General features: G+C 41.5%; 3 protein-coding genes across 3 annotated transcripts; 1 reads left to right on the plus strand and 2 right to left on the minus strand.

Annotated features, from left to right (window-relative positions):
* Positions 1–1,188: 1,188 nt before the first annotated feature.
* Positions 1,189–19,754, minus strand: trx (trithorax). The gene is made up of 10 exons (XM_043426170.1): positions 19,206–19,754; positions 17,083–18,502; positions 16,420–16,992; positions 15,831–16,282; positions 15,582–15,752; positions 14,843–15,241; positions 8,314–14,531; positions 8,040–8,202; positions 7,753–7,899; positions 1,189–7,589 (listed from the first exon to the last, which is right to left on the minus strand). The coding sequence occupies exons 1-10, from the start codon at positions 19,368–19,370 to the stop codon at positions 7,416–7,418; spliced, it is 9,882 nt and encodes a 3,293-aa protein (XP_043282105.1). The 5' UTR covers positions 19,371–19,754; the 3' UTR covers positions 1,189–7,415.
* Positions 19,755–21,177: 1,423 nt separating this feature from the next.
* On the plus strand, positions 21,178–22,355 carry LOC122414682 (U11/U12 small nuclear ribonucleoprotein 25 kDa protein). The gene is made up of 2 exons (XM_043426213.1): positions 21,178–21,768; positions 22,041–22,355. The coding sequence occupies exons 1-2, from the start codon at positions 21,487–21,489 to the stop codon at positions 22,284–22,286; spliced, it is 528 nt and encodes a 175-aa protein (XP_043282148.1). The 5' UTR covers positions 21,178–21,486; the 3' UTR covers positions 22,287–22,355.
* LOC122414680 (distal membrane-arm assembly complex protein 2) lies at positions 22,287–23,311 on the minus strand. Its single transcript, XM_043426210.1, has one exon. It carries the CDS (start codon positions 23,218–23,220, stop codon positions 22,357–22,359), a length of 864 nt encoding a protein of 287 aa, XP_043282145.1. The 5' UTR covers positions 23,221–23,311; the 3' UTR covers positions 22,287–22,356.
* Between the last annotated feature and the right edge of the window lie 398 nt (positions 23,312–23,709).

Consider the following 23,709-nt stretch of genomic DNA (forward strand, 5'->3'; position numbering starts at 1 on the left):
ATAGACGCAGGCTACGAAGCTACGTCACGATTGTTGTTCACACAATGCCAAATACCAAATGTTTCTTTTCATTAACAATCCTATCATTGGAACAGAATTTTTGGATATCTGTCAAGTATTTTTTGATCGAGTGCCAAATTAAATTGAATCGTGATTCCTTTCCCACTTCTCGCAACAAATTTTTTCGGTTAACAATTGGACAATTAGTAATCCTCTTCTGAGAATCCTGCTTGTTGCTTTTTTTTTTTTTTGAGAAACAAGCGATATTCATCGGGGCGGAAGGGTAAGGAGTCAACTAACAAGTCGATGAGTCAACGGGGCTCTTCGAAGCGTCTCTTCCACTCTTCCATCCGTCGAATACGCGCAAATTCGCGCACACATGCTGGACGCATGGCCTGACGCATGCTGCTCTTCTTTTTTTTCAATTCTCTTCATTACTTTTTTTCGTCTCTGCTTCCACAATATGCGCGGAGTGAGAGTAGTAACAACTAATTACAACACATTGCTTGCGCTATGCGAGTGTGGGAACGGACAAAGGGAGATAAGATATTGCTTTGTACTGAAAACTAATTGCGAAGTGGCGATATTTCAAATGTTCTCGGCAATAAGAGGAATCCACAAGCCAAGGGGCAGGGGAATTCGCCTTATTTTACGTTCATTATGGGGAAATATGAGACTCTTAACGATAGAGAGAGAGAGGGGGGGGGGAGCACACTAATATTGTTTGTAAACAGTGAAACGTGACTTTTATTGTCTGTAAACAATAAAACGTTAATTTTATATACTTCGGGAAATTCAGCTTTTTTCTCCCAGGTCACAAAAAATTCTTTGAATCAATGATTTTTTCGACGCAATCGGTCAAAAGGTTCGTACCGGAGTTCTGGGAAATTGAATTTACAACGTATTTTTCGCCAGCTCTCGACTCGCCACTGCTCCGAGGTTTGTCGATGGCCCAGTTGTTTTTCGCGATGCCGTTGTATTCAATACAATAGAACGAGCATGAAAAAAAAAAAGTATTCGAATTCGCTTTGGAAAAAAAGGACGTTAATGATTTGGAGGTTATTTTTTTGCAGTTTGCTCGGCGTTCGTTTTCAGTACACAGCGTAACGTAAAATTGAGGTTATTTTTTGGGAATGAGGGCGGGCTACATGCGGATGAGACCGGAGTAACAATGAAACGTTCTCAACGTATTTTATATTCGTGTGTGTTTATTGTGTTAATTCTTTTGCTCATATTATAATACTAACAAAACATTTAATTAGAAAAAACATCGGTATATGTTTGTGAGTGGTGTATAGACGACATGTTCGTATTTTTTTAAATTCTTTTTAATTATCATTATGTTTTTTATTCAGTGTGATGAAAAGCGACTACGTGTTTTTTTTTTTTAATTTTTTTTTGTTTATTATTATTTTGTTTGTTGCTATTGCATTACGCATAATATCTTCTGGCTAATGTATGTAATACGATTATTCAATAATTCTCTACGGTTTAGTAGATGGATTTATAACGACGGTTCAACGCGCAAAATTCGCGTATCTTCATATGTGTTGTCTGAGTTGTTTTTTCGTATGTGATTTCGTTTTTCGTTTTCTTTTGTTCTTGTTGTTATTGTAAATGCCTCTCGATCAACTTTTTTCTTATTTCTCCGTGTCACACTGTACAATACACATCGGTTGTATTCGAAGACGGGAATTACACTCTCCATTATTTTAATAAACTTCATTTTCATTTTCTTTCTTTTATAATTCGATGATAATGGCTAAGTTTTTTCTTCATCATTTACGCAATCGCAAAGGGGTTAAAAAATGCTACCGGCACATCCTCAAATTTCGCACTCTTATTATTTACCTCAATAATTATTAGAATTTTTCTCTCTCTCTCTCTCTCTCTCTCGCGCTCTCGATTTTTTTGTTTCATTTTGATAATTATTTGTCCAAACACTGAATATTTTACAACAGCCATCGATCCCCAACTCTTCAATATCCTGTATCAAAACACAGTTGACAACGTTTTTTGTCCTTCTCCCATAATTTTACATATTTTCCGTTTTTTTTTCTCCTCACACTCCTTCACCGTTTCGCATTCGTATCCTCTTAATTCCTTTGTTTTTTCTTTTCTTTTTTAAATCCATTTAGACTTATCATTATTATTCTTTCTTTCTTTCGTTAACTTGTTTTTTTTTTTTTCCTTTTTCCTTTTAACTCTTATTTTTGTAATGCGTACTCAGTAGCACATCGTTTGATCCAATAGTCTATATCAATAATAGGGGTATATTCGTAAATTTTGTAATTTTTCTAAAAAATATTGTCTAAAAAATATGTCGACCTAGAGATTATTATGACTGATAATCACAGACAATTTTTATCCTTTTTTTCTCACCATTACATCCCTCAATCCTTCCTCGCCAATTTTGTTTCGCATTTTTTCATCTTTTCTCATTTTTTTGCGCGCGTGTCGTATTTTCTTTTACGTTTACACACATTTTTAATGCTTTTTCTCACTTTATCTCATTATCATATATATACGCATAGTTATAATTGTTACGATAGCCTCGCCATGAATATTCCGACACGAAGATAATGCTAGAACGTTGCGCGCTGCTTTTTCTTCTCATCTCGAAACTCTTCGCAGAGAGACGGGAATGAAGAAACACGGAAAAAAAAAAACAAAACAAAACAAAACAAAACGAAACAAAAGAAATTACAATGGCGGACGATAAACGACAGAAGAAACAACCGAAAAATGAAACGCACACACACACGCACACACACAAGCGGTGCTGAGAGTGACCAAGTAACACGAGTGACTGCGCGCCAGTGTAATAATTACAAGACTCTTAAGGTGTGTAGGTATTTGTATGTTTGCACATTTTTTTTTCTTCATCGTTTTTATCGGTGTACATATTTGTCGGCGGTGTACGTGCGAGAGAGCGCAAATACAATGAATTATAATTGCAATATTCGTTCGTTTACTTTTCTTCTTCTTCTTCTTATCCTTCACTTTCCCTCATCCTTTTTTCCCATCTCTTTTCATTATTCGTAATACTAATACGGAGTTATAAATCCACTACTTAGTGGCAAGAGGGCTGCTGTTTCGGAGCGTGAATATTTGTATTTTTCTTTTCGTTATTATTATTTGTTTTTTTTTGTTTTTTTTTTGTTTTTTTTTTTTTTTTTTCAATTTTTTTTATTCCCCTCGTTCGTTCCTCCTCTTATTCTTCGCACGAGTAAAACATTCTTTAATTGACGAACTATATTTGTTCATCGGGCAAAGTAATCGTGGAGAATAAAATGATCGTAAAACCGGGCGAAATAAAATCATGCGTTAGGAGGAAAAAAATAGATAAAATGAAATAAAAAATATAATAGTCCCTTAACGGACGAGTGATGTACAATACACAAACGATGATTCTACCTAACATCGGTTCAGCAAAAGCCATTATGCTCGTATCTTACGCGTTGCCTTTTTTCACATTTTCCTTTCTCTTTCCTCATATTTTTATTCAATGTGATGTTGCTTTTTCAAGTTATATATGCATACCTTGTTCCACAATAATTTGAAAATATAGCGCGTTTATCGTATATGTATAATATATATAACATATATATATATATATAATTTATCAACGAACTCACTTCGTCGTTTTGGTGAAAGACACCAAAAATTCTCGCACATGTTCTGGCTCGGTAAAGCAAAAAGTTGTTAGTTCGATATACATATATAGTTTTTTCTTCTCTTCAACGAGCAGTTGGATCAACTGCTTTCTCAAATATATATATATGTGTGTGTGTGTATATATATATATATATATATATATGTAGCATTAATACAAGAATTAATTCAATTAGTACTTTGCTCGTTCGATCAAAAAAACCGTCATTTGTAATCAATAAATATCAATAAAATATCTAACATTGCTATTAATAATTGTTTGTTTTTTTTTTTCTTCGTCTGATTTGAAATCAATCTACACATAATTTTTCGTACTAATTCATTTTTAAGGTTTTGTGTATCGTGTTTTTTTTAAAATTCACAATCGTTCGTTACTATTTCACGTCGTTGTTTCGTCCTCTTCGATTGAAATTTTTTCACCTTCTGGCTTGCTTTTGTTGTTTCCTTTTTTTACAATTACAAATGATCATTATATTAACAATATTCTTCTCCGTTTAAAACTAATATTCATTACCGAATAGTTACAACGCTACTATATTAAAATAAAGAGAAGTAAGGAGACAAAAATTAATTGTAAAGTACCTAAAAAAATGGCAATTTCTCGTGACCAGAACAAGTTTCCATTTTTTACCTTCTCCCCTCTCCTCCTCACTCGATCTCTCCATCTCCGTCTCTCTCCACGTTTCCTCACTTTTCTTTCCTCTCTCTCTCTCTCTCTCGTCTTCACGCAAACTTTTTACAACTCTTCATACATATTTTGTACCAAACCAGGCCGATTAAAACGTTAGCAGCGCTTCGAGACACTCAATTTGCCTCGCTGAAAATAATGTTCCTGCCATCATTTGTCCTTTATATTACTTCGTTAAATAATTCGCAATCAATAATCTTCGTTTATAATGCTTATTCGTCTCCTTCATTCGCATTTCCACGCTCTTCGTTTTTTTTGTTCTTTCATTTGAAATAATAGTGTTTTTTTTTTTTTTCGTTTTTTTTTCCTTTTCGCTTCCTATCACCGTTCCAATCGCAGACTTGCTCCATTCTACAGTTTTCTATATCTCTAGGCCATTTCTCATGCTTCATTCCCATTCGCTCTCACTTTTTTTTGTTTCCTTTTTCTTCTACTCATTTTTAAAAATTCTCCCTTCACTTAATTCTTTCTTTCATTAAAAGTGCACTTGACGGTGTCCGTGGAGCACCAAATTTAAGGGATGTCTACCTCGGCAGATATTGATCGATCAACAACCCCACCTCATCAAAATACTTGCTTCTCTCCCGTATTCCTTCTCATCCTTTTTCCTCCCTTCGATCTCATGAACCTTGAAATCTTAGCTCCTTCTCGACTCGACGTCGTTTCCAACTGACTCGAGTCTGAGTTAAGGGGGTCTGTAGATAATAAAAGAGAATATGATAAAATTGTAAGGGAAATTGGCCCTCGCAAAGACTGAATTCTCGAAGGCTCCCTTTGAATTCTCGAACAAACGAGATGATAAAGGAGAGAAAAATAATTAAAAAAAAAAAAAAAAAAAAAAAAAAAAAAAAAAAAAAAAAAACTAAAAAATATGTTGATCGAATGAATCGAAGCGCGTAGCAGCTCGACTTACTTGAGGCAAAATTAAAGGATTATAAAATTGAGAATTATACAGCATTGCTACGAGTCGTGTGCCCTACTCGAAGACTATTCGCAAAAGAGTTTCGTATTCAATATAGATAAATATTTATGTATATGATATATATATAATAATTGGAAATATAAATCGCGGATTGAAGAAACATCGTGACGGGCTTAAAGCGTCCCGCATTTTGTCTCGTTCGTTTTTAATTGGAAGCACGACAATAGACGAGAAGAGATATTCACTGAAGAAAGGACCTTAAAAAAATTCGTTTATAAAGTTTTGAAAATGCCCAGTCGTAATTTGCACCAAGGTCAAGCACACCACAACACAAAAGCTCACGTCACCGGTTTCTATACCCGAGCCCTTTTCTCACTCTCCTATTACTCCTCGTTTTTTACTTTTCTTCTTTACGTTCGTTCATATTGCAAGCTTTAGGATATTCGTTATTTATGTGTCTATTTACAAATATATATCATTCAGACCCGAGAATTTTAATGACATTTTAATCTGCATTGTTGAAACGCATCGAAATATCATTTCCTCGTGTATTCTTTCCCCATTTATCTATCGAATTTGTACGATTTACGATTACAGAATAACACGATGTTTTCCTTCCCATTTGTCAGCTAACGCAAGAGCCAATTATCGTGGCTCCAACTCGCCAACGTCTCGGACAATCTACGAGGAAAAGATTTCGTTGGATTTTTCAATATACAAATTCGATAATATTGATTTTCATCAATTTCTGCCAAAGTAGCTATTCCTCCTGACAGTTTTTTCTCCTCGAAAACTTCTGTCTGTTCCTGCCATTATGTATCTCTCTCTCTCTCTTTCTCTCTCTCTCTCTCCCTCCCTCCCTTAATGCCTATTTTTATATTATCTTACAGCAAAAATGATTAAATTTTTTCGTTTTCTTATACCGAAGACTGTACTCTCTTTTCCTCCTTCACCATTTTTTCCACTCTCCACTCTCTTATCTTTATGAAATATTTGATATTTTACAAGAGAGTTTCGTACTTTTTTATATCATATCGGAAAAGCAGAGGTAATTATATAATACACAATGTTAATTTTTACACTGTACACTAAATCTGGATTATAAGATACTTCGGACGAACGAAGCGTATGTGAAACAGAATATTATGAGAAATTTACAATTAAATGCTATCTACAATCATCATAAGGTGCTTGTCCATTTTCTTTCAAAATACCTTCGTCTCCGTACGGTTACGTGTGAATTACCGACTTTTTTTTTGTAATCGGTTGTCATGAATTCGCAATTTGTCACGAGATTTCTACAATTATTTCTACATCGTGCTTTAACATATTTGACACATGCTTTCCAAAATCAAATAACGTTCAGTCAGAATTTCAGAGTTCGGAAATTTCATGGGAATCTGAAAGAATTTCGAGTTACGAAGTAAATCGGAGAAGGCTTCGTTTCTCGAACGAGCCAAGTTCGTTGATTCCCACTGTATAATGTCCAAGACCCAAAATTTTGATTGAGCTGTATTTTCGGTTGCGAGTGTGTCAAATGTGCTCAATTAGAAAGGGGTTGAGGGAAGCTCAAAGGACAATCCATATTTAGTGTAAAGCATAGAGCGAGACTCTTGAAGAGGCGGTTTTAGTTTAAAAAGATGCGACGATCGTGGACTCGAAAATCTTACGCTATTACGTGTTCAAATCGCGTGTCATGGCGAAATCCGCTCTAAAGAGCGTGAAAAGTGTGACGTTGACTTGGTTAACTGCTATCGAAGTTGCTGTTTTTTTTCGCTACAGCTCGACTAAAGACGGTGAAAAAAAAGAGAAAAATCAATGGGTTATCGGATGCGAAACACTGCACTAAATCCGTTTGACCTTTACACGATACTCCGGCTACTCAGCAGAGCCCAACTATTCTCTTTTTTCAGTAACTTTGCGTTAGAAAAAAGAAAATCTATGATATCTGAAAATAGACTGATAATGGAAATCGATAACATTCGATTAAATGAGCCCAGCACTAAAGCACGCGTGACTATAGCATATTTTTATATGCTTCGTTTGTCTCTTCTTCCCTCCTCTTCTTCTCCTCCTTAACTTTTATCGGGAAAAAGTTTGTCGTCGATTACGGTTACCGTTGACGCAGTCTCAGTTGAGGTATTTCCGACACCTACGCGAACCGCAGGTGCACGGGATTTTGATGTCCTCGAATGGAAATTTGTAGTCGTACGTCAACTCCTCTCCTTGGACTATTCGTCGCAGAGCGAATATTAATATGTGCTTCTTTCCCAAGATGTCAACGACCCTCGAATAACAGTTCGGCTGTGAAACAGAACCAAGAAATATTGTTGATCGTAGTTCTTTAGATTGTCGGGCAAATAAAGATTTATTGAGCAGGGTCGATATTCAAAATAAAAATCGAAAAGGGAACTTCAGGTCTTTGAGATCGCGCAAGAATCCGTGGCGGTTCCAATGAATTTGTTACCTCGCAGGAATGATTGATAAACCTCGCTGCGTTCCCTTTCATCGTAGCATCGACGACGAGATGATCGTCAATTTTGAACATGTAACATCCGATGTTTTTGCTGTCGTAATACTTTTCCCTTTTGTCAGTTAGAGATGCACGAATAACCTGAAAATTGAGTGATGAAATGAATCGACCATTCTGCTATGATTATTGGTACGATTATCTAAGATTTCTTAAAATAGCGAGAAACAAATAACGTTTGATCTTTTTCTCGCGTAAAATATTGATGAAAATTTTTATTTTACCTCTCCGGCGTACTCGATAACCATTTCCCCAGCCTCGATATCCCTCAGGCAAAACAAGCCTCGACCGTGAATGTGCGAGTGATAGACCCCGACCGATTCCTTCGATGTTTCTTTAAGTACCCGGAATCTCATCGCCATCGGAAGATTCGTGCTCGCAGCTCTCCTGGAAGCGAGAAAAAAAAACGTTTCGTGAGAGATTCTTAAGGAAAATTCAATTTTTGAGCTTTGATGCTTTTTTTTTTTTTTTTTAAATTTTGTTCATCAAGAAACTCACCTCATTTCAGTCTCGGAGATGGCGATCATTTTGGGCTGTCGTCGATGCCTGGAAGCCAACCAACTGAAAACATCGTGAACTTTTCGTCCTTTGAAAGGTTCGGCGCGAGCAGCTCCGCTCTCGCATTCCGCGAAGGATTCACTGTCGAGGTCACGAGTTTTGTTGGGGGGTTTGAGGTCGTGGAACTTTGGTTTGTACTTGGTGCAGCGATTGACTCCGGCAAGTTGTTCGACGAGGTAAATCGTCGCGTTGTTATCGAGTCCGAGGCCTTCGGTGAGTGGATTATGAGCGAGTGGTGGTAGATTGTGAGCTTTGCGTGCATTTTGTACGGCTTGAAATACGGTTTCCCAAACTTCGGCCATCGACGAAGCGGTGTGAGTGAAGCCATCCTGGGATTTGATTTCGTACATGAGGCTCGGTCCGGTCAATGTTTTCTTCGTCGTTTTTTCAACCGGAGGATCTTTTTTGGCCAATGTATTTGCTGCGCCGGTTTTCGCAACGAAACGAGGCTTTTTGACGGCGATGGGTGGTGGCCTCGCTTTCGGCAGAGTCACACTCGCCGGCTCCTCGGTTTTATTCGCCTTCAGAGTGAACGTTTTGATCGGCAACAACTGGAGCGATGCTATTTGGGGAGCTTGCTTCGCCGTCAGTATCTCAACCGACGTGATTTTCGGTGGATTTTTATTTTGACAGGCCGCCGCCGGTGGTTTCATGTTCTGTGCGATTTTGTACGAACCGTCTTCGACTTGTTTCTGTAACACCATTTTCAAGGGTGTGCTTTCGCTCTTCTCGGGTTCCTTTTCCTCCGGAAGATCCAGTTTGACATTTTCTTTGGGGGGTTCAACCGGCACGATCATTTCTTCTTTCAGCGGTTCCGGTGATTCGACAACCGGTTCGATTATTTCAGCCTTTTCAATATCTTTCTTCTCCTTAACCGGCTCGATGCTCTCAGTCGGTGGGTCGATTTTGACGACCGATTTGACGGACTCTTCGGGCTCGGGGGTCGGAGACTTGATCACCGGTTTGGTCGGTTCTTCGATAACGATTTCTCGCTTTTCCACTGGTTTAACACTCTCGAGTTTGGGCACGACGGCTTGCATGGGCAAGACTCGATTCATGGGTCTGCACGGAGGTGCTGCACTGGTCGGTGGTATCGTCAGTTTGTTTTGTCCACTGGGTACGACGCTGTTGAGATTATTGATGCCAGGACTGACGACAACATTGTTGCAGACGTTGGTGATGCCATTGATGTAATTGTTGCAGCCACTGTCCGGCTCACAGCTCAATTTATTACTGACGATCGCGTTTCTCTGCATGATATTTTGCAGCGGTGGAATTTTCGTATTGACGCTTGATTTGATCATGCTCGTGTTTTCAGAAACGTGTTTAGAGTCGAAGTAGGGCCTGCTCGTTTTGTCGACGCTTTGTTCGGCGTAACTGGGTTCGTTGACCTTCCACTGGGCGTGATTCATCTGATTGACGTTGTGAGTAGCGGGGCTCGGTTTGACGGCGACGCGAGGAATGCTCGAGATAGTTTGCTGCATCGGTTTCGCTGGGTTCGCGACATTCTGAGTTGATTCGACGTAAGGCAATTGTTGTATCGGTCGGATGTCGATCATCGTCGGAGACCTCGTCGCTTCGATGCCGGGATGAGAGGGATTGTGCTGGGGAATATTATCGCAGGGTGGGATGACGAAGCTCGTGCTGTCGGGGACGCCGGTCGAGGGGAGGTTGATTCTGGAGGGCGGGAGCGGCGGGGGAGGCGGCGGGGGCTGGGGATTGGGGGGCGGTGGACGAGGCATGGGTTCGGGAGCTGGTGCACTTTGGTTCATGACGACGTAGCTGCCGTGGGGCACGCCCTGGACGGCCTGAACGGCGGGAACGGTGTTCTGCAAAGTTTGTACGTCGAGCATCGGCTCCATGAGCTTCGAAGCTTGAAAGACCTGAGTGGTCGTTTGATAACTACTGGCGAGCACCTGGGGCACGGCCCCGGTCATAAACTGGCTGGACGACATAACGGTATTGCTGACGATGGTTTCGAGGCCGTAGTACATCGGCTGACTGGAAACGAACATGCTTCCGGTCGAATCGGAGAACATTTCGAGGGTCGGAGTCGAGCTGAGGACGAGCTGCTCCGAGGATATGACGCCGCACTGTATCGCGCTCGGTTGCTGCTGTATTATCGTGCCCAGAACGGTCGGCTGCTGCTGGGGAGCGATTTGAACTCCGGGCAATACGGAAATCCCGCCGTTTTGTAACGCCAGTAAATTGTCCGAGGCGGTTTGAATGTATGCGCCGGGAACGAGCTGATTGGTGGCGATGAATTGGGGCTTGTAAGAGGCCTCCTGTTGGCCGGGTAAAGCGGTGATGTACTGTACATTTTGTCCGGTCTGTTGCTGCAACGTTTCCACGTAAGCGGACATCATTCCCGGAGCTGGAACTTGCTGTAGAATTACCGTAGGTCCGCTGGCTCTTTGCTGCTGGAGCTGGAGAACCGGAGGCGTCGTTTGCATCGGCTGATATCGCATCTGCTGATTCGTATGCTGCTGCGGAGGCAAAGCATTTCTCACGTTCGGTTTTATTACCTTAGCTCTGGGTCTGGTGACCCTCGGGGATTTTGGCTTGCTCGTTCTCACCGTTGGAACCAAGTTGGCTTGAGGCGCGGACTCGCTGCTCGGCATTGCCGAACAATTCTGCCCAATTACGCGAGAATTCTGAGTCGTTTGGGGCGCGCAACGCTCCAGGGAGGTTTGTAGCGAGTCCGGGGAGGCGCTGCTGCTCGTTTCACTGGGAGGCGGCGGAGAGTCAGGGATCTCGGTTATCCGGACCGTGCTCTCTTGCGGTAATACTGGATTGGGCAATGTGGTCGTTGTCCTCGTATACTGAGTCTGGACGATCATGTCGTTGGACGTTAATACTGTTCGATGAAGCGTTTCGACGGTCGCGTGGGTGTGAATCTGCGGGGTTATAATCGCCTGAGCTATCGGCTCGATTTGATGGATCGCCGGATGAGGCGACGCGACGGATGCTTCGAGGGGCGAGGTGACTTGGGTGTCGGGATACTCCGATGACATGGTGTGACCCTCGGACGGCGACATTATCACAAACTGCGGTGACATCGCTCCGATGCTCGGAGAAAATCGGGAGTCGGGGGACGCACCTTTGTTGTCCATCGTCTCGGAGTCGCTGTCGCTCGTCGTTACGATGTCGCAGTTCGACAGGTGCCTGTCGTAACTGTCGCGCGTTCTGTATGTACATTTGCAACGTTTACAGGTTACCGGACGATCGATCGGATCGGAAATAGGCACGGAAGTCGACGGGGAGGTTTCGCTCTCGATTGCTCGGGGCGAGAGGCTCTCCTCGTCGCTGGAAATGTCGTCGGCCCCGTCCAGCTGCGGTATTCTTATTCCGTCTTCCGAATCCTCGTTCTCGGCAAAAGAATGATCCGAATTTCTGGACTTGTCAGCTGTTTCGGAGCTGCTTGCACTGTCCGTGCTCAATGAACGGAGACGCTCTTTGTAGGAATACCATTCGGAATTTTCGCAGGAGGACTCGTCGTTCGTCCCGTCGACCTGAGGGATCAGGCCCGTTCCGATCGTCCCGATCCTCTCTTCGATGTTGTACTCCGGGGAACTGCACTCGCTCGCGCTGCTCGGATCAGCGGGGCCGTCGACTTGGAGTATTCGTGGCTGTTGTCTCGTGTGTTGCCACAAAAGTCTCTTGTGATCCTTGCTCTCGTCCCGGGGCGATGGGACTCTGTAAGTTTCTGACAAAATACTCGGCGTGCTAGCTCGGCCGACGGTGACCATAATACTTTCGGGGATTCGCAATTCGTGAAACAACGAAGCTCTCTCGACGTTCGCAGGGTCGACGAGCATGACGTTCGCCTCGCCCGATCTCGTCGTCGCCGTTGGCCTCGGCAGTTTCCTCCGTTTCATCGTCGGCCCGTAAGTCCCGTCGAGTTTGCAACTCCACGTTAAACTGCACGAGCGTTGATGGTGTCGCTGGCCTCCGACGACCAACGGATTGTTCGTCATTACCTCGGACTTTGATCTCTTCAATTCGCGGCCTCCGATTTTCTGACTCTTCAGTTCTCGACCCCCGATTTTTTTACTCTTGGCGCTCAATAAATCGTCCATGAAATCTTGAACGGAACCTTTCGCTTCGAGGTGAAACCAGAAATCATTCTGTCCAACGGACTCCGATATTGGCACGTCCACTTTCGAGATTTTGCTCTCCGGTGGCTTCATTATATCCTCGACTTCGGCCTGCAGGATCTCGTCCTTCAACAAATCCTGGCCGAAAACCCCGTCGCTCTTCAAATCCATCGCCAGGAAATCCTCGTATGTCATTTTCGGAAAAATATCTTGCATCGAGATACCGTCGAGCAAATCGTGCGGCAAATCCTCGAAAATAGCGTCTTTTATCTCGGGCGGTAAGAGGTCGGTGTTGTTCTGCTCGGCGAGGTTCTCGTCGACCTCGCGATTGCAAACCGCGTCGATGAGCGACTCGAGGGTCTGCTTTACCGCCAGTTTTTCACGTTTCTCGTTGTCCATCATTGCACGCTCTTCCTCCTTTTCACGCTCTCGGGAATGATCGATCGTCACATTATTCTCGGCCTCTACGCACGTGTCCGGCACGTACATTTGCACGTACGTTCTGATGTAGTAACGAACGATTTTCATGGGGTTTACCGTCGACCAGTAGAGCCTCGAGCAACGATAATTCGTAGGAAGAATTTTGTCCCGAGTGTCAGAAAACTCGGGGACTATGCTGCCGAGGCAATCGACGGTCAGCGAGCCGATCATCACTTTGACTTTGTCGGGTTCGGCGTATTTTTTCTTCTTTCGATCGAGCTCGACGTAAACGTTTCTTCGCAGATCGAAATCCGCCTCGTTCTGAGCTGTTTTGTCGGTACAATTCGCCAGGTGCAGGATACAAAAAACAGTTTTATCGTCGTTGAAGGCAAGACCGATGCTTCGCGCGCAAGGAAAGTGAAACGTGTTGTTACAGTTTTTCGAGCAACAACCTATGCTCGCCCCTTTCTTTCCGCACTCGGTGCACCGTATCAGACGACTGCGAGATATCGCGCTGTGCACGTTCTGCAACGAGCCGTCGATTTCCTCGAAAACTTCGTTCGACCAGAGAGCGCAGTTCGAGTGAACCCACTCGTTTTGTCCGCAATAGAGCAAACGACCTTCCTTAGTTTCTTGACCGTCGGACAAGCCTTTGCAGAGGCAGCAAGACCTGCTGTCTTCGGAATGGAGATTCCCGTACAAATTGCCTGTTTTCGCGGCTATAGCTTTGGGAGCTTTGAGTACTTCTTCTCTCCAGGTTTCGAGAATCGAATCGTCGAGTTTCGTCGGCGAAAGATCCGCGAGTTTCTTCGTTCCGTCTTTGGCTCCTTCGCCGTTGCTCGACGAGCCGAATTCGACGGATTTCGGATCGAACCAGGGAAAAATCTCTTGCAAAGATTTGTGCAGAGCATCGACGAGCTCTTGGCCTCCCACTCGACTCACCACGTGCTCCATATCGCAGTAGAATTGCACTAGAGAAGTGTACTCGTTGCTGTTTACTTTTCGCTTGATCGACATGAGGCTCGGCGAAGGACGAGCGACGATTTGTTGCTCGGAGCATCGACACTCTCTGCTATCGCTCGAATCTTGGGTCCCCGGGTCTTGAGCCTCTCGAGAGTTGCCGTTTTTGTTTATTCTCACCGAGCACTCTTTCGAATGAAACTTTTGTCTCAACCTTCGCAAACCTCGACGCGGTACTTCGCTCGTTTGGTCCTCCGGGTCGCATTCCGATCGCGTTCTCGAGGATCCATCGGACTTTGAATCCAACACCGTCCCGCTAGTGTCCGTCGATTTGTCGCTGCTACAATCTTCCGACTCTTCCTCATTTTTATAACGCTCCAAATCACTGAATTCCAATTTTCTCGCACTCCCGACTGGCCGACAATGACATTCCTTTCTCGGACTCCACTTCAGAGCTGCACATGCTTTACGATTTCGACTCAGCGCCTTTATCACCGCGTTCAAACCGGCTTTCAACTCACTCTCTATCGCCGTACGCCAAACTGAATTTGGCTGCGGCGAACACTGGCTGCACGTAAACTCTATCGAATCCGGCAAGTAACTCAATATCTGGTACGACTCGGCCGATAAACCCTCGCAACGCGCGTGGACCCAGCACGAACACTCGTTGCACTCCATCATCTAGAAAATTCGCAAATTCTTACAACCCGTTTTAACTTCCGTCTTACAGTGATCATTACAAAACATCGATTTCAAATGTTTGCACAATTTTTTTTCTTCTACAATTACGAAAAAATTACTTTTTATATTGACTGACAGGTATTTTTCCATTTTCCACTAAACGTCAATGTCGTTTTTCAAATAATAAACTAGCTCGCTACAGCAACTTGAAAAAAATGATAATTTTCCTAAATCTTCATGTTAATTATTCGGTTCGTTGATTCCTGAAAACCTTTTGATAAATGTTAGGAATGATAATTAAAGGGCCTGACCTTAGTATCGAAATCATTTTCGTTGTAACATCGCTGACAAAGCGGACAGTAATTGCCCCGTTGTCTGAGTTTGAAGCACATGGAGCAAAGAGGTAAATTTCCTACGTGGACGTTGACTCCCTCGCTGCCGCAGCTCTTGCACTTAATGCAACTTTGACACACATAAGGGCGATCAGGACTGTAAAGTAATCTCGCGCTGACCCCTGATTTCGATAAGCACGAGTGATGAAAAGATTGACGGCAACGTATGCAAGATAATTTTGGACCGGATCTTAGCCTGCAGTTCTGACATATGGTGCAACGGGGACAACACCAGCTGGGTTGAGCGCAAGCGTTCCACTCACTGGGTTCGAGACAGAAGGCGTGATACGGCTCGCAACAGCACTGGCAATGAATAAGCTGTTGGGGTTGCAAATGCATCGAAATTTCCATTAAATCAACATGTTTAATTCATGCTCATACTCGAACTGGGGGAAAATAATTGGGCTCAACGAAAAACGAGGTACGCGGAGGTGAAGCTTTCTTATAACGGATTAATTAATCGTTAATGATGTTTTTTTTTTGTCAAACTCTAAACATGAATCCATGAAAACTAACGAATTGGCAAAATTCACGTGTCTGTATTTGTAGAAAAAATCATATTCGAATTTTGCCTTCTTCGAACTATACAAACTTCGGTTATTTCGTATTCATTTCATTTGACTGATGAAAAATAGTTTTTCATAGTGATGAAACTTACAGGCTCCCTTCCACCGCTCCCACAAAGAAAACAAACAGCAGGAATGTGGAATGGTTCGGAAGCGATGAGAGCGAAACCCTTGCTTCCAACTTCAACCGGATCGTATTGTTCCCAGAAATCTATCGATATCGTATGAACCGCGTCTATCCTTGGCTTTGGTAGAGAGCGCACCTTTTGGGAATTTGAAATAAACGTCAGTTGCTATAGCAAATACCTTGGGATAGATTTAGAAATTATATTCCAACTCACAACTTGATGGTTCGGTGCCAAAACACTTTGATGAGATTTCGTTCTCTTTCCACAAGATGTTTGCACACTGATGTTCGTACTGATTGCACAAACGTTTTCCTGATTGCTTTTCTGTGAATTATTTTCCTTCTCTTTCGGTGCTTCGTCACTCTTTTTCTCGAATTTCCCTTCATCCTTCGCTACTTTTGCGACGACTTTACCGGAGCACTCATTATCCGCATCTTTTCCGTCGACCGAAGGAAAAGTCGCGAGTGGTTGACCCAGAGCAACACTTGCGCTTCTACATACGTGCTTGACTCGTGGTCCTTTCAAATTGATCCTCTGCCGAGGAGATTGAGGACTCTGATTAATCGCCGATGGAGGTAACAAAGGATTTTTCATTTTCTTCCGAACTTTTATTCTGTTGTCATTTTTCCTTTTTCTCGTCGGTGAAATCGATGTTGGATAATCAACTGAAAGAAAACAAATTATGCAATGTTCCAAAAATTTCCAGAGAATATAAAAAATCAGCAATGAATCAAAAAAAGTGAATGGAACATCCTCAAAGTCGAGGGAAACGTGAATGTAGCGAGGTTCGCTAAAGACTTACATTTGTCAGACTTTTTCGCCAACAATCCACCAACATTCCCATCGTGATACGACGGTTTCCTGCCAATTTCTATGTTACTCCAACTCATGGCTGATTTGAAAAGATTCTTTTCCAAACAATCCTCCGCGGGCCAACAAATTTTTCCACCGATTGATTTGTTATTGGCAAGAACGTCACAATCGTCCGGGCCAAGAGAAAGAGAAATAACCGGATCCCTCATGAGGGGTGGAAGAAGACTGTACAAACCCGTTCTCAATGAGGACGGTATGTTGTAACACTTTAAGCACATTTTCAACCAACAGGCGGGACAACGAGCTTTGTAAACACATCTCATAAGATTCCACTGTTGACTTCTGACGACTGGAGGCACCAGACAGAGTCCATCACCTTTGTGGCATTGGAGGATAGGAAGCGTATTGTTTGATGATTTTGCACAAGCCTGTCGCTTTATCATTTTACTGATGAATTTTCTACACGACTCGCAACTGTAGATACCAAATTTACGAGCTTGTTTTACGAAACGATAGAAACGTACTGCTCCGCAAACTCCACATTTGACTGTTGCTGTTGGGCCTGAAAACAGCAATTCATTTCATTTTCATAATTTTGATCTATTTTAATTGATTGATTTGAAAAATGTTTAAAGATCTTATCATAGAATACCTTGATTCGAGTTGCCAGTGGCATTGACGTTATTATTTGTTGTCGAAAAAGGTCCCTCGGTTCCACTAGGAGTTTTGTTATCGAGTTTCAATCTCGCTTTTCGCAATATCACTTTGCCTCCGTTCATTTTCATGCCGGTCCATTCGGATTGTTCATCCTCGCTGTGATCGTCGTGTTCACTGCCGCTTTCCGAGAGCGAGCTTTCAGATTCGGAACCATGAGAACATTTGCTCTTACTGACAATACCCACAACTTCGCTTTCGTTCTCTTTGCTCGCAGTGGCAGCGTTTTTCTCGCTCGTTCTCGTACAATTACCGAGATCCTCGTTCGCTCGTTCTTCGTTGGGTTCGCACGGAGGATCAGGTTTCAGATGGGACACGTTGGACGTCTCACTGAGAGTTCCCGATCTCGTCTGAACTCTGGAAGACTCGAAGTTTGGAACATTGCAATCCGGAAGAACTTTACTAGGAACAGATATTTGTTTGTCCGACAATTTCGCAGCCTCGTCGATTTTACCAACCAAATCGGCTGTCCTGTTGAACGAGTCTTGAACAAAACTCGTCGTATTGCACCAAGTTTTGCTCGTTACTTTAACTTGACTCTTCTTAACTTCGTTTTGTGAGTCTTTTGACGTTGGGGCATCTTGTGAAAGCCTGGAAGCTTCGTTCTCAGTTTTCTTATCACAGCTCTCACCGTAGCTCACCCTTTTCAATTTGTTTTTTGTTTCCTTATCATCCATCTGAGCAGGACTTTCTTTCGCAGTTGTTTCACTCGCAGCTTTGTTTTTCCCTTGAATAATTTTTGCTTTTTTTAAATTTTTACCTGTTTCGTTCTCGCAATGATCGTTGCTAAGCGAATCTTCCAATTCCTCAATAAATCTCTTGTTGGGCTTTATTACCCTGGACGAATGTACGCTGCGAACAGGCAAAACGAATTTTCTCACTGAATTCGTTTTGTCACCGCACTGAATAGTCACCGCTCTCGTGCCACCAATCCCGTTGTTAGTTTTTGCTCTCTGTAAAAGCCGCTTTGCCGTACTGTTGCGCAACTGTCTCGTGCGTTGATGACGATCCAATATATTGTTCACTGATTTCAACACTGGCACCTTCATCATATTGTCAAACTTTACATCTTTCATCGAACATTTTTGTTTTCCGGAAGCCTCCTCCATCTCAGCTCTTTCCTTCTCAATAACTGTCACTCTCTCCACCAATGGCTTCGTCTCCGAGTTCTCACTTCTTTCCTTCTTGTCACTGTCGATGTTCTCAATTTCGCAGGATATTTTTTCTTCTTCTTTTTTTCCCATGGCAACTTTTTGCACCGAGGTCTGTGTACTTGCAACATCTCGCTGCTGCGTCTTGACATAAGACACAGATAGCTTTGCCTCGTTAGTACTAAATCCATGAAAAGGTGGATGTTCCTGAAGGAATTAAATACATCTTAGTCTCATCGATGTACAAAAAACAAATCTCACATTAACTTGAAACTTGAAACATTCAAGTTCTGTCCATGAATTTGCACAGTGCGATATTATCAATTTTTACATGCAAATTGTTGGCAGTTACTGTTGTTTGTTGATCTTTTTTTCAAAATTAATCATACAAGACGCATGGTATAACAATGTGTTTGAAATCTGCATTTAAAAAGTTTAAAGTATGATCCGGTTAGGTTAAGTAATGGAATAAGATATATTCTCGAATATACGGAAAGCCGAAGGAACAGGAAACATTTCAATTGGAGTTCGTGTCATTTGACACAGTTAAAATAATAATGACAATAACTGGAGTAAAAATAATATTGATAGTAAACTTGGGAGTACGCGATTGTTACATTTAAAATTTTTCAATTCCGATCGATGCCTAGGATAAGTAAGGGCTGTTATATTTTATTTTATTGCCCGGAAATATGAGAATGCCGCGGATAGTTGTAAAAAAAGTTCGACGTAAAAATTCGGCGCGCTATAAGCGTCACATACGACAATCACAACACAGGCTAAACAGCACGCAGGAACGAAGGGGAGCGAGAGAGAGGGATAGATATGGAGCGATGTAAGAAGAAGGGAGATACGACGAGAGGATCTCGTGAAAAAGGGTGAATATTTGAAGGATACATATAAGCGATACCTTCTCATTGTCACCGAATGTTTCGTTGAACAGGGAAAGTCCGTAATAAATGTTCTCGGCGACGGTTACGGAATCGCTTTGATTCGCCTCAGGCCGTCCGAGAACCTTGATACGTTTTCTCGTTACCGTCTTCGGCGGTTTGCCGGGAAACTTGGACCTTCCCATGTTCAGATGGTTTACTCAACGATCGACTTCCACCTCAAAACGTAATTTCGTTTCCATTTTACGGCGAATTTTCGTCGTCTCTCACTCTTTTTTTTCTCTTACACTCCGAAATCCTGCACACACTATAATGCCGCGATATATATAACACTAACCAACAATTTCACACCAACACCAGCGAGAGACTTTCTCACGAACGAAAAGTGCTGCGCGGTATATAACCCAACAATGTTCGGTCAATTCCGTTCGTACCCGGCTCGTTCCGATCTCCCGAGACCGCGAAATACGCGCGTTCTGTCAAAAAAACCCTCCAAACAACTTACGACACATATTCCATTGAAAAACAATCAAATGTTTTATTCAATTTGATCACATGTCGAACACTCGTTTCGAACCATACAATCTGCACTTTTCTCAAATTTATTTCTATCCAACGTTACCACGCGAAAATTTATTGTCCGCGTTATTGAAATGGGAAAGAGAGAGAGAGAGAGAGAGAGAGAGAGAGAGAGAGAGAGAGAGAGAGAGAGGGACAGCGTAAGAAAGAGTACACGAAGTACGAGGCCATCGATACTCCCTGGACGCCGCCATCATGATGAGATAATGAGCTACAGTTTATTCCCTCACAACTTTTGTGTTATTTGTTTTATTTTTTCTTACAAGTACTACTTATACCTATACCTATATTATACACGTACATTTACCACTTTCCCTCGGGTTCGTGATATACTCCAGCTAGTCGTACAGGTACGGATAGACCTGTTTTTAAAGATTGAGCATATCAATGTCTTATCATATACGCGATTGTCACGTTAACAAGATTGTTTATATTCATTGCTGCATTGACATTAGTTTAGAAAAAATTGAATCTTACTGTTCCCGATAATTTGCAACGAAAATTTTTTTGTACAACTTATCGAATTCAAAAACAAAATAGAATTGCTGGATATATTTTACGAAAAAGAAAATATATTGTACGGCGCGTAATTTATTTAATCAACTTCAAGTATAAATATCACCGCTTTTTCTACGACCGGCAAATCATAATTATGGGATACGAAAAAACTTGAGCAAATGCGAAATTAGACAAGATTGGTGCGAGCAATCCCTCCTCCCTGTAAAAAGTATTTTCAACGAATCCAGTATCGTATTTTTCACCTCGCTCAACCAATCGGAGGTTTCTACATTTTTATTACTTCGTAACCTTCAACCATTACAGCGAGATTTCACAAGTTCGTGCAAATGCTATTATAAAATTAAAAAAAAAAGCATAAAATATAAAATTCAATTTTTCATGAATTTCTGTAAATATAACACGAATGACATTTTTATTTGTTGATAAAGGAGGTTAGAAATATGAACAGAAATATTTTTTACGATATAAAAAACTTGTGGAGTGGAGAAGAATAATTATTATCGCGATGCTGATAATAATTATTCGGTGAAATTGGCAAAAAATTGTTGTCCCTTGAAACGCGCACAAAACGTAATCCGCTCCTGGTGTAATAGCACCGGGTAGTGCGCACATTCTTGCGCACACAAAACATGGGGGGCAGGCGATCGACCGATGAAACACGACGGGCCCCGTGTCATTCTTTCGCTAGAGGCCCGGTTTTCTTCGCACAAGAGGTCTCGGAACGAAGGTCCCGAGCAGTCCTTCGGGCCAGTTTTGCAAGGACGATGGGTGTGGGTAAAAGTTCGGTTCAGACTGAAAATCCTTCACCCATGACAATAATTCACGAAAAATAAAACAAAAGGGAAGAAAGCGAGGGGCTGATAAGTTAATAAGTATTTGAGCGTGCGCCAAATTCAGATAATCTGAGATTATTATCTCAGTCTGCAAAACTCTTCCCGATGAATCACTCGTAGAAAACTTTTGCGGCGTATATTTATATATATATAAATATATGTTGTCTAGAAACATTGGCGGGAGAATCTCCGAGAGCGATATTGTTATTGTTATTATTATTATCATTATTATTATTGTACAAAATAATAATAACGCGACAACGGCATAATTAAAAAAAACGAAACGAAAATATCGATCACAACTTTTCGATAGTCGATACCCGCGCCGCCGTTGCTGGATTTTTTCCTTCTGTAACACGCCATCTGTTGCATGAAAACAGAAAGTGTTTGTTTGGTAAACATGAGTGATGGCAAGGACGAAACGAAAAAAGATAATGTTGAAGAGAAATTTGGTAGAGTTCAATTCAGTCACGAAGAACTTGTTAAATTAACAAAAGAGGCTATTGATAAACTGATCGAAAGTGATCCATTATTGAATGGTCTACTATCGGATACCACCGCCGAAGAAATCCGTTCGCAAACCGCAGTCGCCCAGGGTCAAGCGATTACGCTTTATTTGAATCGTGGCGAACGTCCTATACTTCCTATCGTGGTATTTATTCGTTCAAACCTTTTCGAACTCGAATTTATAAGTTAATGAAAAAAGTTTTTTGCGCATTATCACATCTCCGATAACATTTTACGATCTCTGTGAACAAATATTGTCAAATTTCCCTTTTTTAAACAAAAAAAGCACGTCGGTTTTTCTTATACTTGTATTTTTTAAATTTCTACTGTTAATGCATTTCTGAAAATATATATGATTCGAGTTTACATGATATTTCAACTTCTAATTCATTTATCAATGAATTTCTGTTTGCGCAGGTTGCCCCGCACACAACTACCGTTCTTGATTTGAAAAAAGCCATAAGAAGATACACAGATTTGGCTTTGAAGAGAGAAAGAGTGAAAACGAAAATCAGCTGGAAGCACGTCTGGAAAAAATATCAATTGTCCTTCAATGACAGTATTCTTAGTGATGATTCGGCAAATATAAAAAATTATGGTATAAGTAACCGAACGGAATTACACTTCATAAAGAGAATAAGGGAAAAAAATAAAAGAAAGTAGTATTGTAATAGGTGTTGTTTATCTAATAACAAATAATTTAATGACAATAAATTGGTTAATGACTTTGTATTTATTTGGGGTTATCTTTTATAATGTTAGCTTGAGGTTCCCTTATATCCACAAACAAATTGGGCATACATTCTTCCAGCATACTACAGGAGAGTTCGAACGATGGTTTTCTGTTGAAATCAGTGATCACCAAAACTTTAAGATGATCCAGTTTGTAAATGGCTTGTAATGCTCGCTCGCTAATATTTTTACATTCTGAGATATCCAAGTACTTTACATTGGGCAAATGGGGAATTAATCTATCGACACACCAATCGTCGAAATTGGGATTGTTGCTGAAGTTTGCCCAGGTACATTTGATCAGATTTTGAAAGTTTTCTATGCCCTCGTAATACAAAGGCATCCCGCTGGCATCCAAATGGGTTATCTGGTATTTGGGATCATAAGTCTCAGGCAATTCGTATAGACCGTCCTTGTTTCGTTGAGTCCACTGCTCCGCACCAAGAAATTTTACTTTCCCTCCACGATGTACGAGAAAATGAGCAGCAGCCAATTCACAGCCAAGAATTCTGTGCCTCTCTTCGACAAATTGTTGCTCGTGTTTGATATAATTAATTTTTTGCTGTTTCCACCACCTTCCAAAATCTATCGGTCCAACTTTCATTCTTGTTCCTATTAAAACGTATTTTTTCTTCTTCTTTGTATTTGAATCGAACATCTGCCACCAAGGTTTATCTGCTGGTGCTACTTCAGGTACATTGCGCCATTCTTTCAATTTTCGTTCAGGTGGTTTATTTACTTCTTCATCACTAGTTGGCGGTGTCAATCTGGTTATCTTTCTAGTAGCTATTGATAACGGCACTCGTAATTTAGCGCTGACGAGCGATGAGATATTTACATTCGTTAACAGTTTTGAAACGAGCATTATTATATGGTTAATAGAACTTTCATTTAGGTTATGTCTGCTCTCGCCACTGGAATTCGAATTGCCGGATGATACCGAAGCACACCGAAGCATACTGAAATAAATAATTATGTATATATATAGTGGAGTCCCTCAAAACTTTACGTATTACCGAAAGCAGCTAACGTAGATAACACCACCGAGCATTTCTTAGAAGTTTACTAGCCTATCGAGTGAGCTTCCGTGTATATTGATAAGGTTACTTTTTTTAACCGATCGTTTTTAACGTTTTTAATATTTGAGATTGGTTGATGGTTATATCGCATTGAGGTTTTTTCTTAAGATCTTGAATTTGAAGCGCCGATTGGCGTTAAATTTTTCTGCTGTACCGTATTCTTTTCATCACTAAAAAATGGTTACACAAATTTCAAAAATTTGTTTTTTTATCGTATAGAATCGTTCAATTATTCAATTATTTTACTTTTCGAGCAATTCCACAAAACGAACAAC

Source organism: Venturia canescens, chromosome 8 (genome assembly GCF_019457755.1).
Source record: "Venturia canescens isolate UGA chromosome 8, ASM1945775v1, whole genome shotgun sequence".
In the NCBI taxonomy this organism is placed as follows: domain Eukaryota; kingdom Metazoa; phylum Arthropoda; class Insecta; order Hymenoptera; family Ichneumonidae; genus Venturia; species Venturia canescens.

Coding starts and splice junctions, on each gene's coding strand:
- trx (XM_043426170.1), bottom strand. CDS start 19,370: ATGGGAAGGTCCAAGTTTCCCGGCAAACCGCCGAAGACGGTAACGAGA. Junction 16,993..17,082: donor CACTGGCAACTCGAATCAAG/GTATTCTATGAT, acceptor TGCTGTTTTCAG/GCCCAACAGCAACAGTCAAA. Junction 8,203..8,313: donor ATCTCCGAGACTGAAATGAG/GTGAGTTTCTTG, acceptor TCTCGCTTCCAG/GAGAGCTGCGAGCACGAATC.
- LOC122414682 (XM_043426213.1), top strand. CDS start 21,487: ATGAAAACAGAAAGTGTTTGTTTGGTAAACATGAGTGATGGCAAGGAC. Junction 21,769..22,040: donor GTCCTATACTTCCTATCGTG/GTATTTATTCGT, acceptor CTGTTTGCGCAG/GTTGCCCCGCACACAACTAC.
- LOC122414680 (XM_043426210.1), bottom strand. CDS start 23,220: ATGCTCGTTTCAAAACTGTTAACGAATGTAAATATCTCATCGCTCGTC.